The 17,532-nt window shown below is 37.8% G+C and overlaps 3 protein-coding genes and 1 pseudogene across 3 annotated transcripts; 1 reads left to right on the top strand and 3 right to left on the bottom strand.

Moving 5' to 3' along the window:
- Positions 1-247: 247 nt before the first annotated feature.
- Positions 248-1,675, bottom strand: LOC121784072 (GDSL esterase/lipase At5g08460-like). The gene is made up of 5 exons (XM_042182252.1): positions 1,432-1,675; positions 1,191-1,318; positions 844-1,086; positions 522-762; positions 248-438 (listed from the first exon to the last, which is right to left on the bottom strand). The coding sequence occupies exons 1-5, from the start codon at positions 1,673-1,675 to the stop codon at positions 248-250; spliced, it is 1,047 nt and encodes a 348-aa protein (XP_042038186.1).
- A 3,782-nt stretch (positions 1,676-5,457) lies between these two features.
- LOC121784926 lies at positions 5,458-6,860 on the bottom strand (annotated as a pseudogene).
- Positions 6,861-10,310: 3,450 nt separating this feature from the next.
- LOC121784923 (pentatricopeptide repeat-containing protein At2g40720-like) lies at positions 10,311-13,061 on the top strand. Its single transcript, XM_042183197.1, has one exon. The coding sequence runs from the start codon at positions 10,350-10,352 to the stop codon at positions 12,918-12,920; it is 2,571 nt and encodes an 856-aa protein (XP_042039131.1). The 5' UTR covers positions 10,311-10,349; the 3' UTR covers positions 12,921-13,061.
- Positions 13,062-15,395: 2,334 nt separating this feature from the next.
- On the bottom strand, positions 15,396-17,086 carry LOC121784924 (GDSL esterase/lipase At5g08460-like). Its single transcript, XM_042183198.1, has 5 exons — positions 16,838-17,086; positions 16,603-16,730; positions 16,249-16,491; positions 15,928-16,168; positions 15,396-15,844 (listed from the first exon to the last, which is right to left on the bottom strand). Exons 1-5 carry the CDS (start codon positions 17,082-17,084, stop codon positions 15,657-15,659), a joined length of 1,047 nt encoding a protein of 348 aa, XP_042039132.1. The 5' UTR covers positions 17,085-17,086; the 3' UTR covers positions 15,396-15,656.
- Positions 17,087-17,532: the final 446 nt, after the last annotated feature.

Raw genomic sequence — 17,532 nt, 5'->3', positions numbered from 1 at the left:
ATGAACATATAATGATGAAAAGTACAAAAGTTACGACAGATTTTGTCGAAAATTAATTGCATGGGATAATTAAGAAATGTACAAAAGTTGTGATTTGATTAACTATTTTTATAAGTTATGGGATTGACTCGAAGTCAACCAAACATTGACAGTATCCAACACATTAGCTGGGAAAAGCTTATTCATTTCTTATTGGTGAAGTGTGAGATATGAGCAACGATGAATGTGATTATTATGCAGACATTTATCAATAGAAGGAGGTAGTGTTGCGAATGAGGGCAGCAACAATTCGGTTGCCAGCCTCAGTAGGATGAGCACCATCCCAGAACAAGTACTCATTTCTATTCCGACATGGTACTGTATTTTTAAAACACACAGGCTTTGTTCCATTTGAACCAGCACTGCCCCCACAACAAGCTTTGTCCTTCACCTTGAACCCTGCATTATGCATCATATGTTAATTACTCTCGTACTATAAAAAAAAAGTTTATATTTAAACCAAGTCATCAATCTTGAAATACCGTAGGCCTCAGCGTTGTCGAACAAGCTTTGAAACAGTTGAGACGTTGGGACGTAAGTGAATGCAGATCCAGGGTAGTTCGACCTGAGGTCATGCACAACAGATTTCAGCCGCGTATTGAACATTGCTACCATGTGATTTAATGTGGCGTTACACTTCATGTTGTGAACTCTTATAGGGCAGCAACCTATAGGTGAGGCCTCTAATATCAAGAACTTCCTCAGCCCTAAACCTTGGATTTCCTGCATCGACAAAAAAGTTTCCAATTGGTATTTGGAACTAATTAGTAAGACAAATTATTCAACATATTCAAACGCGGTTACCAGTATATGCCTTCTATAGAGATTTGTAAGGAGATCAGCAAATTGCTCAAGATTGTAGATGTGGCTGCTTGGGTAATATTTAGGTCGCAAGTAGTTGTTGAGGTAGTCATTTGCTCCAAGATCCACAAACACCAATGCATTTGCCAAATACTTGCTCACTTCATTCCCATGCAGTTGCCCTCTCAACTGACTGACCGTTTTCCTCAGGTTGTTAATCTGTCCATTGAAAGGGATGACGCGCCCCTGTTCGTTGTATGACTGCTTCAGATAACTTATGCGATATTTCAAGACCTTATAAAATGCAATGCCTCAAGACTTGTAAGCAAGTAGTGATGAAGGGAAATTACAAATAGATATCCTGTGTCGCGAAGAATTCCTGCACCAGCCGAGGCATAATTTACTCCAAATAGAATCCTCTCTCCTTTTGCAACAACATCTGCATATGATGGAAGAAGAGGAAGCCCCACCATTTCCGCTGCATGCATGCATACATACATTACAATGCAATACAATAAAAGGTGTTATTCACTTATATATAGATATATGAAAATGAAATTAAATCATAGTACTAGAATGATATGTCTGTACCAATGAAGTCTACAAGGATTTTTCCATTGGAGAATCTTCCAGTAGGCCCTCCACTAAAATCCATACCATAAGGAAGGTAGTCGGCTTTTGCTAAACTGTCGATGAAATACTTGTTGTTTCCTGCATCCGTTAGTGAATCTCCAAATACGTACATTGCTGTATATTTTGTAGCATCACCATTTGCTTCCATTGCCAAAGAAGCAGCAATGATCAAAATCCACAAACATGCAACTTTCATCATCATTGTTGTGTGTGTTTCATCCATTATTAGCAAGTGTGTCTTTATATAGTGTTGAGTGTTAACTAACTTTTTCCTCCACTTTTTAACCTAGAATAATATAGCTACTATAAAATTACAATATGCAGCGTAAAGTTTGCATAATTGTATTTGTATTAAATTATTGAAACTGTGTTTAATGCATTTTAGTTCGCCGCCTCGTATGCCGCTTGGTGGTATGAGTAGGGTCTGCTACTCTAATCTAATTCTACTTCTTTTTGTATATTATAATAACTATTTATCTAATTCGATGACTTCTTTTTGTATATTAAAATAATAGATTCTAGGAATTTGATTAAGTTAAATTAATTACGTTCACAGTTTGAGTAAACCAAGACCCGAGCAGGGACTTGGCCGGCCCTAGAACCCTCCTCCCACCTATGGTCGCCGGCGCTGCGGCATTGAATTTAAAATATTCACAGTAGAGTTGTTTCGCCGGCAAGAAATTTGTGGAAGAAGATGGTGGTAAATGGGCTTCAATTAATTTTCTATTGGGCGTATACTTATATTTTTGACTATTTCTAAATAATTAAACCCCACATGCCAGGCAACCGATGAGAAATTAATTTACATCAATTTTGCTCTCTTCTTTTAATTTACTTGTTCTCTTTCCGTTTTTAAAGAAAAGGTGGAACACTTGTCACCAAATTGTTCAAATTTTAATTCTTGAAGGAGTATAAAGTTTGCACACACTCTCATTTCAATCTCCTCACCTTTAGTCCAGAGCCTTTGTACTATTCCTCCCTTATATAGGAGTTCATTTTAAATAATAAAAAAAAATCTCCTCACCTTTAGTTTAATATCATAGATAAAATTTCAAGTACAAATCCTTTTGTTTATAAATGTATTTTGATCTAATACATCATTTAACATAATTTTTACTCTCTTCATCCCTTAAAAATAATTTTTTTAAAAGGTACGAGTTTTAATGCACAATGAATGAAAGAAGAGAGAGAAAGAAAAAGAGAAAGAAAAAGCGATTAAAGTTTTGTTTGATGGAGAAGATGTCACACATCATTAGAGATTAAAAAAAAAGGTTTTTTAAAATAGAAAGTGCATAATTTTATGGGACGGACTAAATAGAAGTAGTTTTCATTTATAAAGGAGTATTTCTCTATATCCGTGATCACTTATTTTCAGATTTCAAAAAAATATTAGTTCTAAATTTGAATGCATATTTTTAATTTAGAATTATATTCTATCAAATTAAACTATTCATCTTTTCGACTACTCTATTAAAATCCACATGCATTCATAAGACAACCAATCAAATAAGTGTATACGCACAAGAGAAATTGAAATAACTACATGAGCCAACGAATAGAAAAACGGAAATGAATTAAACATAGAAATTATCGTAGAACTCTATGGAAGATTTAGCCAGACGAGTTCATAACAAAAGTTCACCTCCGCTGCCGTCGATTGAAGGTAATCCACTATGTTTTCTCAATTTGAGGTAATTCACTGTAATCAATTTGATAAATTTATGCCGGTTCGTTGATTCAAATCTTAAATTCGAAGCAGCTTGGTCGAACCATCTAGGAAGCTCGACTCTCTTGGGAAGCTCGATTCTGAAACGGTTATCCATGGCTAGTGAAGAGGACGTTCCTAAGGTACACCAATTTGCAATTCAACCAGAATGAATGAGATAGAAATTCATCGAGTTGTACTCAGATTCGAAACTTTAGATCGACTACAATCGATGATTCAGCCTGGGTTTACGTTGGTTGGGTAGATGACTTACTAGTGTAGTTCTTCCCGCCTCCGACGATTTGTATATGATTTGCTGGATGTTAATCAATTCCACACATTGCCTAGTCGAAGTAAATGTGAGAGAGGCGCGTGGCTATTCAATTTGGGCGCCATTTTGATTTGGCTGGGTATAACATAGGGTTTCCAAGGACAAAATGGTCAATACAAAATGTGTATGAGGGCATATTTGTCAATCATCGGACCTATCAGTGTTTTGTATTAGCCCAACCAAAAACCATATAAGTTATATGAGGTGCACTATCAGGGCAACCAAACATCCGAATGAGATATATCTATATCAACACTATCATCATGTAAAACCCTATTCAACTACCCTATCATACACAATAATATCATACCAATCAAACGCACCCTATGTCTCCGAATATGAGTAGGATTTAAAAACCCTAGAAATAAGGTCAATTTTGACTTTTTTGCACATTTGACCATGCTCAAGTAAATCTATGGATGACCTACCCAACTATGGTAGGTAAAAATGAACAATTAATGAGGATAGTCCTAAAAATGAGGATTGAGGAAATAGTACTCCCTCCGTCCAACTCAAGATGTCCATATTTTTTAGTGACACATGATTTTAGGAGGAGTTGTTAGGTAGAGTAAGTAGAGAGAAAAAAATATTGAATATTTTAATTAGGAGAGAGGAAAAAAGGATTTATTTTCAAATATAGAAAGTGGACATCTTGAATGTGACAAATTAAAAAGAAAAGGTGGAAATCTTGAGTGGGACATAGGAATTACTTTTTAAGGTCACAAAAACATTTTTATTAATAAATTGTTTTACGATTTAGATCTACTATCCAAAACTTAAGCATGGCACACATGGCTAGTGGAATATGTAGTTTTTATAGTGTGATTGTTTAGTCAGGTTAGTGATGTAATTAATTCAAGTAGACAATGTTGACGACACTAGACGTGTAACTGTCTCGGAATGATTTGAAATTTGTTTTGGGCTTGCGGAACAAGTTGAGGAATTAAGTCATCGCTATGCCATGATGTATCATGGAATTTGGTCATCAGGCATCGTTTAAAGGGTGAAATAGTATTTTTATTATTTTCTGGATTTAAATTGAATTCCCATAATTTCATTTTATTTTCTTTCAAGTTCATGGAGTTGTCAAACCGCTTATTATAAATAATGGGTTTGATTGTTTTTGCAGTCAATTTGATTATTATAATAAATTTTGAGTTCAAGAAACTATAGGTTTTTTATTTTCTTTATCATTCAATCATTTATGTGGCACGTTTGTATTAATTAGAGTGGTTGTTTCAAGCTAGGATAGAGTAGGAAGGTCGGTATAGTTGAGATCAGATTGTGGTCTGATTTTGGCTGAGGTTGAATCATCCATGAATGATTCTCCTATTTCGTATGAGCACAGAGAGTCTAGTAATTAAAAGTAAATAAGACTTTAGAAGTATGCGGTTGGTAGCCTTGTTGAAAAATACCATGTTAATTAGTAGTAATGTGGTTTATTTATTCTGGTTTCTTGGTTAGCCCCAATTAATTGTCATAGCTACTTTTTTGGTGTGAGAGATACAAAAAAACTTGTTAAATTAGTATTTGTTTGATAAAATACTAGTAGTTCGTAATTAAGATTAACTGATAGTTTGACAAAATTGACCACAATAAACCCAATTAATTACCATGTTATATTGTATAAATACTAAATACTAAATACTAAATACTAATAAAAATTTTAATTATTAACAAGTTATAAAAGTCCCTAGTTCTTATATAGGATATGGATATCTAATTAATATAAATATGTGATGACAATCTTATTCAAATAAGTTACAGAAATATTTTAATCAAAGTAAAACAACATCAGAGTTGATAATTCAGATTTTTCATTTTATGGAATACTCACTTAATTATTATGCCTACATCAACATAAACACGTGCGATGGACCCAACGCATTCACTCCCAACTCCAACTTAGTAACAAAAACATAACTAAACCAATTAACCAACTTTGTAACATTTTATTTCGATCGACCACTCTATTATTATAAGTAGGTAGCGTTGTGAATGTAGGCAGCAAGAATTCGATTGGCAGCCTCAGTAGGATGAGCACCATCCCAGTACAAATACTCATTTCTATTCGGACATGGTATTGTATTTCTAAAACACATAGACTTTGTTCTTTTTGAACTATCACTGCCCCCACAACAAGCTTTGTCCTTCACCTTGAATCCTGCATCATATGTTAATTAATGCCACAATAAAAAAAATATTTAAACCAAGCCATCAATCTAGAATTACCGTAGGCCTCAGCAAAGTCGAACAAGCTTTGAAACAATTGAGACGATGGGGCGTAAATGAATGCAGATCCAGGGTGGATCGACCCGAGGTCATGCACAACAGATTTCAGCCGCGTATTGAACATTGCTACCGCGTGATTTAATGTGGCGTTACACTTCATGTTGCGAACTCTTATAGGGCCGCAACCTATAGGTGGTGCCTCTAATATCAAGAACTTCCTTAGCCCTAATCCTTGGATTTCCTGCATTCACCAAACAGTTTCCAATTTGTATCCAAAACTAATAATCTGGTTACCAATATATGCTTTCTATAGAGGTTTATAAGGAGATCAGCGAATTGCTCAAGATTGTAGATGTGGCTACTTGGGTAATATTTACGTCGGAAGTAGTTGTTGAGGTAGTCATTTGCTCCAATATCCACAAACACCAATGCATTTGACAAATACTTGCTCACTTCATTCCCATGCAATTTCCCTCTCAGTTGATCCACCGTTTTCCTCAGGTTGTTAATCTGTTCTTCGAAAGGGATGATGTGCCCCTGTTCGTCATGTTACTACTTCAGATAACTTATACGATATTTCAAGAACTTATAAAATGCAATGCCTCAAGAGCTTATAAGTTATCCTAGTGTTTAGGCAATAAAATTATAAGCATGTAGTGATGAAGGTAAAGTACAAATAGATATCCTGTGTCGCGAAGAATTCCTGCACCTGCTGAGGCATAATTTACTCCAAATAGAATGCTGTCTCCTTTGGCAATAACATCTGCATATGATGGAAGAAGAGGAAGTCCCACCATCTCCGCTGCATGTATACATGCAATGTTTGTTAGTTATTGACTTTTATTTATATGCCTGAATCACACATCGTTGTAAAGAGAGAACTGGATTGATATTTCTTTACCAATGAAGTCAACGAGGATTTAGCCATTGCAGAGTCTACCAGTGAGCCCTCCACCAAAATCTATACCAAAAGGAAGGTAGTCGGCTTTTGCTAAAGTGTCGATGAAATACTTGTTGTTTCCTACATCCGATAGTGAATCTCCAAATACGTACATTGCAGTATATTTTGTAGCACCACCATTTGCTTCCAATACCAGTGAAGCAACCGTCATCAAAATCAACAAATATGCAACTTTCAACCTCATTGCTGTGTTGTGTTTCATACATTCTTCGCTACTCTATCTTCATATAGAGAAATAATTAACTGAGTTTATCTCTACATTCTAACCTAGCTAGCTATTTTAGCTGCATATTTATATTTGTTTTTAATTATGCAAACTATGTTTAATGAGATATAATTTGCTGCGTTGTACGCCGCTATGTAGTTCTGGTATGAGTAGGGACTGCAAATCAAGTTAACTAATTTGAATTTTTTATATATTAAAATAAGGGGGATTTGTTCAATTTAATTAAGTTTACTTAATTTAGTTGGTCATGACATATCATTTTAATAGAACTATGATCTAATCAAGAAATGAAGGATCAATGATATATACATGCAAGAATATGAAACATTATAATAGTGCACAAAATGAACTGTGCTTTTATCTATGGTGATTTTTCACCACGCTCCTCAAAAAGTGCATAAACATGGCATTATGATTGTACTTATGTGAGATTGTGAAATGCTAGAATTTTGTTGCTATTTTGTAGTATTATACGGAGTACTATATAGTAACCTTTTAAATAAATAGGAAATGCTTTGCTCTCTCAAAATTTTCGGTAAATTAAATTAGTCCTGGGCTGCTGCGCCAAATTAGCAACAAATTAATGATGATAAAAAGAATTTATTTTATGGTGGGAGTAGGAGTACTTTCGCTTTTTAGGTTGATAAAAAATTTGTGGAGTTTGTATTATACTAATGCTGTAGGTTGGTGGCTAGCTATGTGAAATCTTTTATTGTCTTACCTTAATGTTGTTATTGAACTATTTGTTATACAAATTTGCTACATCTCTTCTTTCTCGTTTACAATATTTTTTAGTACTATATTTCATTTTAACACTAAAACATAAAGTAAGTATAACTTTTAATTGAATATATAAATTAAAATATTTATGTATTCTAATTATAATATCAAAGATTATTTTTAAAATAAAATAATTAGCTTTGACCATTCAAAGAATAAAATGTTATTAAAAATAGTATTGCGTCCATTCCTAAACAGTACTCCCTCCGTCCCGGTTTAGGAGTGCAATTTAGTTAGGGCACAAGTTTTAAGAAATTGTTGGAGTGTGTAATAATTGAAGTAAGGTAGTGGTTGTTGGAGTGTGTAAGAGTATCCCCATCCGTGCTCTTGCCAACGAGCACGAATGTAGGCCCGGACCCACTTTTACTTCATGTCCTTAGGCAATAGCACAACACCCACATCCGTACTCTTCCGCAAGGACAAGCTCAAGGGTCCCACCATTCTATTATTCAATTTAAATAAAAATATTTCCATAATATTAAAATGCATTAAAATTACCCGGAATAATATTACAAATTATAAAAAAAAATAAAAATTACATAATTAAAATTCTAAAAATAAAAAATTACATAATTAAAATCCTAAAAATTAAAAATTACAAAATTAAACTCCTAAAAAATAAAATTAAATAATTAAAATCCTAAAAAATAAAAATTACATAATTAAAGGCTAAAAATACCCAGTGGAATACTATTCATCTGGCTCTACCCCCAATGTTCTTTGGCCCGTATCATTGACACATGCGATCGAAGTTGCTCGGGGGTCATAGTTGACCTATCGGCCAAATTGAGTTGGGCCAAAACCCCCACAACGAGTTGGTGGGGGGTTGAGGTGGCACAAAGGGAGCGGGATTGGGGGCGGATGGAGTCGCAGCGCGACGGCGGTTGGCCACCGACTTCTTCCTTCCTTGCAGCCGGCGTTGGGAACTACTCGGGCCAGCGTCGGGGCTACCCAAGTTAGCTCCGGCGAGTTGGGTGGACACCTCATCAGAGCAGGCGTCGGATAGGGATACCGACCTCGACCGTTTTCCGGAGGAGCTAAAGGAGGATGATACGCCTCCTCTATACTTCGAATGCACACGCACCTCCTGCCAAACATTGAGGTACTTGAACGGTTTGTAGTGTTGGGATTGGTAGGTCGCCAACGTGGCACTGATGATGTCGACCTCGCTTTTGTCGCTCCCCGCCGACCGCTCTTCCTGGAGGTAATACCCCTGGAACTTTTGGATTTCTTCGTTGGCTCTGTATATGGCATTGCGCACCATACTCTCGTTGCGCTCGATTGTTCCAACCGGCCAGTTTTGATTGTACCGGCTACAGATGCGCCACCAAAAATGGTCCCCGGATTGGTTCATGTCAATCTCCGGATCTTCGAAGATAGACAAAAACGCTTTGAATAATTGATCCATCTCCCCGGAGTGTACGGGGTGCGGACACCACGAGTAGGAACAGTAGGAGTTTGAGAGCCGCCGCTCCCTCCCGCTCTAGGTACGGGTGGTTCGGGTGCCCACCCGTATTGCCCCTCGGGGGCATCTTGGTCGTCCACCGGGTAAGGCCGATAGCCACCCGGAGCTTGCGAACTTTGGGTTTGAGGAGGGACCGAAAATTCCGTTTCCAGACTAGGAAATGGTTGCGAGCCAAACCATTGGTGGTTCCAACCGCGGGAGTCGGAGGGGTGATCGCCGGAGTCGGACATTTTTTGTTGTAAGAGTGAAAGAAAGATTGAGAATTGTAAGAATGGAAATGAGAGAATTTAGATGAGAATTGTGTAGTGTGGTGTGAAATTTTTTGTGTGGAAGTGGGGGTATTTTTAGATGAAAATGTGAATTTTTGGGGAAAAAATTGAAAAATAAATTATAAGTGTGGAGAAAACGGATATAATTTTTTGGGAAGTGAGAAAATATTTTTTTAATCGGAATTTTTAATTAAAATCCAATTTTTTTTTAAAAAAAAATTGCCAATGGTATTACCGTTGGCCAATCAGAGGAGGACACGTCAACTGCTTGCTGGCACGGACGTGTTCGATGCATCGAGCAGCGTCGTGCCAGCGGCGAGAGCGCAGCGGCAGACAGCGGGTGCCGTGCCGCTGGCACGGACGGACGCCGTCCTTCAACCGCTGCGGATGCTCTAATAATAGTTAGATAGTGGAAAGTGAGACCCTTTTGACTTTTTGTATGTTTAAGATTTTGTTTTGTTTTATTTTTATGAAAGTAATGACATTTGAGTGTAAATTTAATCAACAATGTGGTTAAATTTTATGTCCAAATATGGTAAATTTTAAATGAGACTCTTAAATTGGGACAGACGGAAATGGCAAAACAAGACTCTTAAACTGGGATGGAGTGAGTATTTGATATCATAAGGAGTAACAATTAATAACTATTTTAATTTATAAAGTTAATTAAGTAAGTGCTCCACAATTAGATAAACATATCACACAAAAAGAAAAGAAAATAAACAAATCATAGAAATTTTCAAACAGGGTATCACTTAAATAAAAATAAAAACAAAGGGATAAGTAGCAAATTTGCATTTAAAATCCCTTCATTTAAGTCCTGCGTTTCATTTATCTATTGCTTTAAACACCATGAATCACACTGTTTTGAGTTATTTCAAGAATTTCCAGAAAACTAGCATGAAATATGCGCGCAAATGGCGTCTTCATCTCTCGGACTTTTTCGACTATAATCAGAAATCACCACTCTTCATATCATCACTCCAACTCCGAAATCAAATCCTTAGTTCAGCAGGGCAATCATCGACAAGCCCTACAGTTTTACTCGGAGCATCTCAACTTCCCAAATTTCATTACCTCAAGATTCATTTTCCCTTCTCTACTCAAATCCTGTGCTTCCCTCTCCAATTCCATCTACGGAAGCACGCTTCACTCCACTATCATCAAATTGGGCCTTCTATTCGATCCTTACATCGTCACCTCGCTCGTCCAGATGTATGTAAAATGTGGCTCGCTCGCTACTGCACTCCAAGTGTTCGACTTTTTGCCTGAACGCGAGATTTTGACTTCCGACGTCGCGCTTTGGAATTCTATCATTGATGGCTGTTTCAAGAATGATTTTATTGATCAAGGCATAGGACAGATCCGACGAATGCTTGCGATGAATGTCAAGCCCGATGGTTATACTCTCTGTATTCTTCTTGGAAAGTCCAATGCTTGTTTAGGTGTATCCTTTGGGAGAGAAATCCATAGCTATGCAATCAGGAACATGTTTCTTCACGACGCATTTGTAGTCACCGCAATGATTGATTTCTACTCGAGCTATGGTAGGCCGATGGATGCGTGGAATGCTTTTGTAATGTTGGAGAATAAACACAGCATTGCAGTTTGGAATGCAATGATCAATGGCTTCTGTGAAAATGGTGTTTGGAGAAACAGCTTGCAGTTATATTCGTCAGCGAAAAATGAGGCTCTTGAGCTTGGCTCCACAACATTTTCAAGTGTTCTCACAGCTTGCTCACAGGGTGAAGCTGTGGATTTTGGTTGTCAGATACACTCTGATTTGGTCAAGATGGGGTTCGAGCAAGATTCATATGCTAGTACTTCACTACTGACCTTTTATGCCAAATGTGGAGTTGTTGAAGATGCAGAGTGTGTTTTCAATTTAGTCAGAGACAGAACGGTTGGGATTTGGAATAGCATGATATCAGCTTATGTTAACTGTGGCAATGCTAATAATGCTTTGGATGTTTACACTAAGATGCGTTCCAAACAAGTAGAGCCTGATTTCTTCACCATTTCTAATGTGCTAATAGCATGTGGTATGATTGGATCGCACCAACTTGGAGAAACGACACACGGAGAGCTAATCAAAAGGCCAGTGAAGCAGAGTCTTCCTCTGCAGAGTGCTCTGCTGACAATGTACTCAAAGCTTGGGAGTTTCGAGGAGTCCTGTAAGGTCTTCAAAGAGATGAGGGGGAAGGATGTTGTAGCTTGGGGATCTATGATATCAGGGAGTTTAGAGAATAGGAAATTCGAGGAGGTTTTGGTTTTGTTCAAGGGGATGATATCCGAAGGTGTGAAGCCGGACGCTAGTGTTGTTGCAAGCTCAATTGTTGCTTGTTTAGTATATGGTGATGAGAAACTAGGCTGTTGTCTTCACGGAATGTCGATTAAGGAAGGCCTAGATTTGGATTCTTGCACAGGTAGAGCTCTAGTTGAGTTCTACTCCAAATTCAAAAAGGTTGAGATGGCAGAGGAAGCTTTTTCCAGTGTGTTGGTGAAGAATTTGGCAGTGTGGAATGCTTTCATCTCGTGTAACTCATTGAACTGCCTCCCAAACATCTCGATCAGCCTCCTGCCTCGTGTTCTGCAAGACGGCCTCTGCCCTGACTCTGTTTCAGTCACCCTAGCTCTTGCTGCAGCTGCAGAGCTCGCAGCATTGCTTGTGGGAAAGGCGATACACAGTTATATCATAAGATCCCTTCTATTTAAAGAAAATCAAGTGGAGAACACGTTGGTTGATATGTATGCGAAGTGTGGAAGCTTAGTTTATGCTGAACGGGTGTTCAGGAACATGGAGAAGAGAGACATCGTGGCATGGAACTCAATGATTGGAGGCTACGGGTCACATGGTGAGTGCCATAGGGCCATTGGTATGCTGGAGGAGATGAGGGATTCAGGAGCATCACCTGATGGGGTGACGTTCTTGTCCCTCATCTCCTCATGCAATCATAGTGGTCTGATCGATAAAGGGCTGAGTCTGTTTAGGTCGATGAGGGAGAGCGGAGTGGAGCCTAAGATGGCACATTATGTCACCGTGGTGGACCTTTTGGGCCGGGGTGGGCGCGTGGAGGAGGCTTGGGAGTTTGTGGAAGGGATGACTATGGTGCCTGAGAGAGGCATTTGGCTGTCTCTGCTTTCTGCTTGCAAGGTTCATGGGAGGTTTGAGCTTGGTGAGGCGGCTGCTTATAAGCTGTTGGAGATGGAGCCAGAGAATGGGGGTGGGTATGTGCAGCTGCTCAACTTGTATGTCGAGGGAGGGTTTAGGGAGAAGGCGGCAGAGTTGAGGAGTTTGATGAAGGAGAAGGGAGTGAGGAAGGTGGCTGGGTGTAGTTGGATTGAGGTGAAGGATAAGGTGGAGGTTTTCTACTCGGGTGGGACAACAATGGTGAGCATTTGTGAGACTCTTGATGGTCTTAGGAGTAGTATGAAGAGGGGGGAATGTGGTTGGGAAGTTGGTGAGACATTGCTTTAATCAGTCTGAGGTTGCAATTAAGTCTTTTTAGCGGAGGGGAGAGAGAGAGAGAATTGGAAGGAAGGAAGCTGTTAAACAGTTGAATCGATGGGGCATAAGTGAATACAGATCCAGGGTAGTTCGACCTCAGGTCGTGCACAACAGATTTCATCCGCGTATTGAACATTTCCACCGCATGGCTTAATGTTACGTTACACTTCAAATTGTGACTTCTTATAGGAATGCAACCAATAGGTGAAGCTTCTAATATTAAGAACTTCCTCAGCCATAAACCTTGGATTTCCTGCATCGACAGATTATGACATTTTGTTAAATATACTCAAAAACTGGTAACCACTTACCAATATATGTTGTGTGTAGAGGTTTATAAGGAGATCAGCAAATTGCTCAAGATTGTAAATGTGGCTGTTTGGGTAGTGTTCAGTTTCAAAGTAGTTGTTGAGGTAGTCATTTGCTCCAATATCCACAAACACTAATGCATTTTCCAAATACTTGCTCACTTTTGCCCTCTCAGCTTATCCACCGTTTTCCTCAAGTTGTTAATCTGTTCGTCGAAAGGGATGATGCGGCCCTGTTCGCCATGTTACCACTTCAGATAGTACAAATAGATATCCTGTGTCGCGGAGAATTCCTGCACCAGCTGAGGCATAATTTACTCCATACAGAATGTTCTCTCCTTTGGCAATAACATCATCTGCATATGATGGAAGAAGAGGAAGTCCTGCCATCTCCGCAGCATGCATACATGTAAATATGTAATCTTAGTTATTCACCACGTTGGTAAATGAAATAAACAAATTTCACATGTCGCTATAAAGAGAGAATTGAAAGAATATGAACTTCTATCAATATATGTATATGAAAATGGGAAATAAATCAGTATTAGTTCTTTACCAATGAAGTCTACGAGGATTTTGCCATTGGAGAATCTTCCAGTAGGCCCTCCACTAAAATCTATACCATAAGGCAAGAAGTTGACTTTATCTGAACTGTCATTTAAATACTTGTTGTTTCCAACATCTGATAGTGAATCTCCAAATACATACATTGCTTTATATTTTGTAGCATAACCATTTGCTTCAAATTGTTAAGTTACTTTTTCCTCTACTTAAGGTAGGATGGATGGAGTAATAGATTGTTAAAATGGAGAGAGATTTTTAAAAAACGAGCGTAATAAAGAAGCAACTAATTATATGAGGGAACAGATGGAGTAGTTCGCTTCTTGATAGTATACTATGAATACAGTCTGTTACTCTTATCTAATTCGATTTCTTTTTTTATATTAAAATAAGATTTTTTTTATCTAATTCGATTTCTTGTTGTATACTCCCAAATTAGCAACAAATGAATGCTGACAAAAGAATATATTTTAAGGTGGGAGTGGAGTTCTTACAGTTTTTAGGTTAATAAAAAGTTTATAGGCTTTAAAATAATGTTGTAGGTTGGTGGGTAGCTATGTGAAATCTTTTATGTTCTTAATGTTTTCATGAACCTAAGAATGCTATACTGACTTGCATTAACCTATGTAATGAGGGAGGGGTCGAAAGCTAAAACCCACAAATGCTTTTGTAATGTAATTTGATGAAGGGATATATTCTCCCCGTCCGTAAAATGTTGCCCACTTTTGCTATTTTGGTCGGTCCGCAAAATATTGTTCACTTTACTTTTTTCTATTAATTTTATATTTAATTATAAAACTAATATATATAATGTGTAACTCACATTTCACTAACTTTTTTCACTCAATTTTCTTCACATATCTTAAAACCCGCATTGAATGTATATGGACAACATTTCACGGACATAGGAGTAGTTAAATGAGCTGCACACTCCTATACACGCTCTCACACATGGACAGTGTGTAGGTCCCATCCAGCCCGAACTCAGGCAGTGGCGGATCCAGGATCCGGAAACGGAGGGGGCGGAATATATAGTATTAGCTTGATTTAGTGCGGACATGGCTATTTCTTTTGTTGTTCGGGGCGACGCCGGAGGCAAATGGAGGGGGCGAACATGGTAATTTTACATCCCGATAAGGGAAAAATAGTCGGACGGAGGGGGCGACCGCCCCCTCCTGCCCCCCCTAGATCCGCCACTGAACTCAGGGCCAGTGGTGGATGCAAGATTTTAATACTGGGGTCAAACTACTATCAATAATTGTTGCATATTTTTTTGGGGGCAAACCTGGTCAGCTGACCATATTCTATTTTCTTTTTTTTATATAATAATTTTTATACAATACTTTAAGGTTAGAATGGAGACAGTAAAATAAGAGGGGAGAATAAAGTAAGAGAGATAAAGTGAAAGTAAAAGTAAGAAAGAGAATAAAGCTTTTATCAAAAAAGGGAAATAACTCAATTATCTTGGGACAAATCAAAAAGAAATACGACTCAACTAACTTCGGACAAATAACTGTAGCACGCTCTAAAATACACATTAACTATAGCACGCGATTTAATTCTAAAACACTTCAAATAAACTAAGACAAAAAAAATTTATAAATTGGAGTTCAATGTTGTTATGTTCTAATGTTCATAACAAGTATGCACTACATCAACATAAACACGTGCGATGGACCCAACGCATTCATTCCCAACTCCAACTTGGTAACAAGAACATAACTAAACCAATAAACAATATTCAACACAAAAACCTTGTAATAATAGCTTTCAGCCTCATTCATTTGAGCCTTATTTTGTAGTAGTAACATTTTATTTCGATCGACCACTCAATTTTTTAAAAGGAGGTAGTGTTGTGAAAGAGGGCAGCAACAATTCGGTTGCCAGCCTCAGTAGGATGAGCACCATCCCAGAACAAGTACTCATTTCTATTCCGACATGGTACTGTATTTTTAAAACACATAGGCTTTGTTCCATTTGAACCAGCACTGCCCCCACAACAAGCTTTGTCCTTCACCTTGAACCCTGCATTATGCATCATATGTTAATTACTCTCGTACTATAAAAAAACAGTTTATATTTAAACCAAGTCATCAATCTTGAAATACCGTAGGCCTCAGCGTTGTCGAACAAGCTTTGAAACAGTTGAGACGTTGGGACGTAAGTGAATGCAGATCCAGGGTAGTTCGACCTGAGGTCATGCACAACAGATTTCAGCCGCGTATTAAACATGTTTACCATGTGGCTTATTGTGGCGTTACACTTCATGTTGTGAATTGTTATAGGGCAGCAACCTATAGGTGAGGCCTCTACTATCAAGAACTTCCTCAGCCCTAAACCTTGGATTTCCTGCATCGACAAACAGCTTCCAATTGGTGTCTAGAAGTAACTATTAAGACAATTTGTTAAACATAATCAAATATTGTTACCAATATGTGATTTCTATAGAGGGTTATAAGGAGATCAGCAAACTGCTCAAGATTGTAGATGTGGCTGCTTGGGTAGTATTGAGCTTGCAAGTAGTTGTTGAGGTAGTCATTTGCTCCAAGATCCACAAAAACCAATGCATTTGCCAAATACTTGCTCACTTCATTCCCATGCAGTTGCCCTCTCAGCTGACCCAACGTTTTCCTCAGGTTGTTAATCTGTTCTTCGAAAGGGATGACGTGCCCCTGTTCGTCATTTTACTACCTTAGATAACTTAAATACGATATTTCAAGAGCTTAAAAAAAGCAACGCCTCAAGAGCTTAATTATAAGCATGCAGTGATGATGAGAAAGTACAAATCGATATCCTGTGTCGCGAAGAATTCCTGCAGCAGCTGAGGCATAATTTACTCCAAATAGAATGCTCTCTCCTTTTGCAACAACATCTGCATATGATGGAAGAAGAGGAAGTCCCACCATCTCCCCTGCATGCATGCATGCATACGTACATTACAATACAATACAATACAATACAATTATGTATACATGAAAATGAGAAATAAATCATAGTACTAGATTGATGTGTCCATACCAATGAAGTCTACAACGTTTTTGCCATTGGAGAATCTTCCTGTAGGCCCTCCACTAAAATCTATACCATAAGGAAGGTGGTCGGCTTTTGCTAAAGTGTCGATGAAATACTTGTTGTTTCCTGCATCCGTTAGTGAATCTCCAAATACGTACATTGCGGTATATTTTGTAGCATCACCATTTGCTTCCAATGACAATGAAGGTGAAGCAGCCATCATCAGTATCCACAAATATGAAACTTTGAACATCGTTGTTGTGTTGTGTTTCATCCATTCTTTGCTACTCTGTCTTTATATAGAGAAATGACTAAATTTTCCCTCCACATTCTAACCTATAGCTGCATATTTAAACTGTGTTTAATGCGTTAATGTATGTTGCGCTATACGCCGCTTTGTAGTACTAGTATTATTTAAGATTATATTTGTACTAATGAAAAATTTGATAGTAGAATTTAAACCTTATTGATTTCTAGGCTCTCTCTCTCTCTCTCTCTCACACACACACACACACACTCAATGCTTTCAGTAAATTAAATTAGTACTTTCGTTCATAAATGGGCTGCTGCCCCAAATTTGCAACATATGAATTCTGATAAAAAGAATTTAATTTAAGGTGGGAGTTGGAGTACTTTCACTTTTGTAGGTTGGCGGCTAGCGATGTGAAATCTTTTATTGTTTTAATGTTTTCATTAGTTTA

This window comes from Salvia splendens, chromosome 21 (genome assembly GCF_004379255.2).
Source record: "Salvia splendens isolate huo1 chromosome 21, SspV2, whole genome shotgun sequence".
NCBI classification, from domain to species: Eukaryota; Viridiplantae; Streptophyta; class Magnoliopsida; order Lamiales; family Lamiaceae; genus Salvia; species Salvia splendens.
Note: the sequence above shows the minus strand (reverse complement) of the source record. Positions and strands in the feature narration are given on the sequence as shown.

What these genes read in the sequence shown, in the direction of transcription:
- LOC121784072 (XM_042182252.1), bottom strand. Translation starts at nt 1,675, where the DNA reads ATGATGATGAAAGTTGCATGTTTGTGGATTTTGATCATTGCTGCTTCT. An exon ending in AATCCTTGTAGACTTCATTG is followed by an intron (nt 1,319 to 1,431) that starts GTACAGACATAT and finishes GCATGCATGCAG; the next exon opens with CGGAAATGGTGGGGCTTCCT. An exon ending in CGACAACGCTGAGGCCTACG is followed by an intron (nt 439 to 521) that starts GTATTTCAAGAT and finishes TGCATAATGCAG; the next exon opens with GGTTCAAGGTGAAGGACAAA.
- LOC121784923 (XM_042183197.1), top strand. Translation starts at nt 10,350, where the DNA reads ATGCGCGCAAATGGCGTCTTCATCTCTCGGACTTTTTCGACTATAATC.
- LOC121784924 (XM_042183198.1), bottom strand. Translation starts at nt 17,084, where the DNA reads ATGTTCAAAGTTTCATATTTGTGGATACTGATGATGGCTGCTTCACCT. An exon ending in AAACGTTGTAGACTTCATTG is followed by an intron (nt 16,731 to 16,837) that starts GTATGGACACAT and finishes GCATGCATGCAG; the next exon opens with GGGAGATGGTGGGACTTCCT. An exon ending in GCGACACAGGATATCGATTT is followed by an intron (nt 16,492 to 16,602) that starts GTACTTTCTCAT and finishes AATGACGAACAG; the next exon opens with GGGCACGTCATCCCTTTCGA.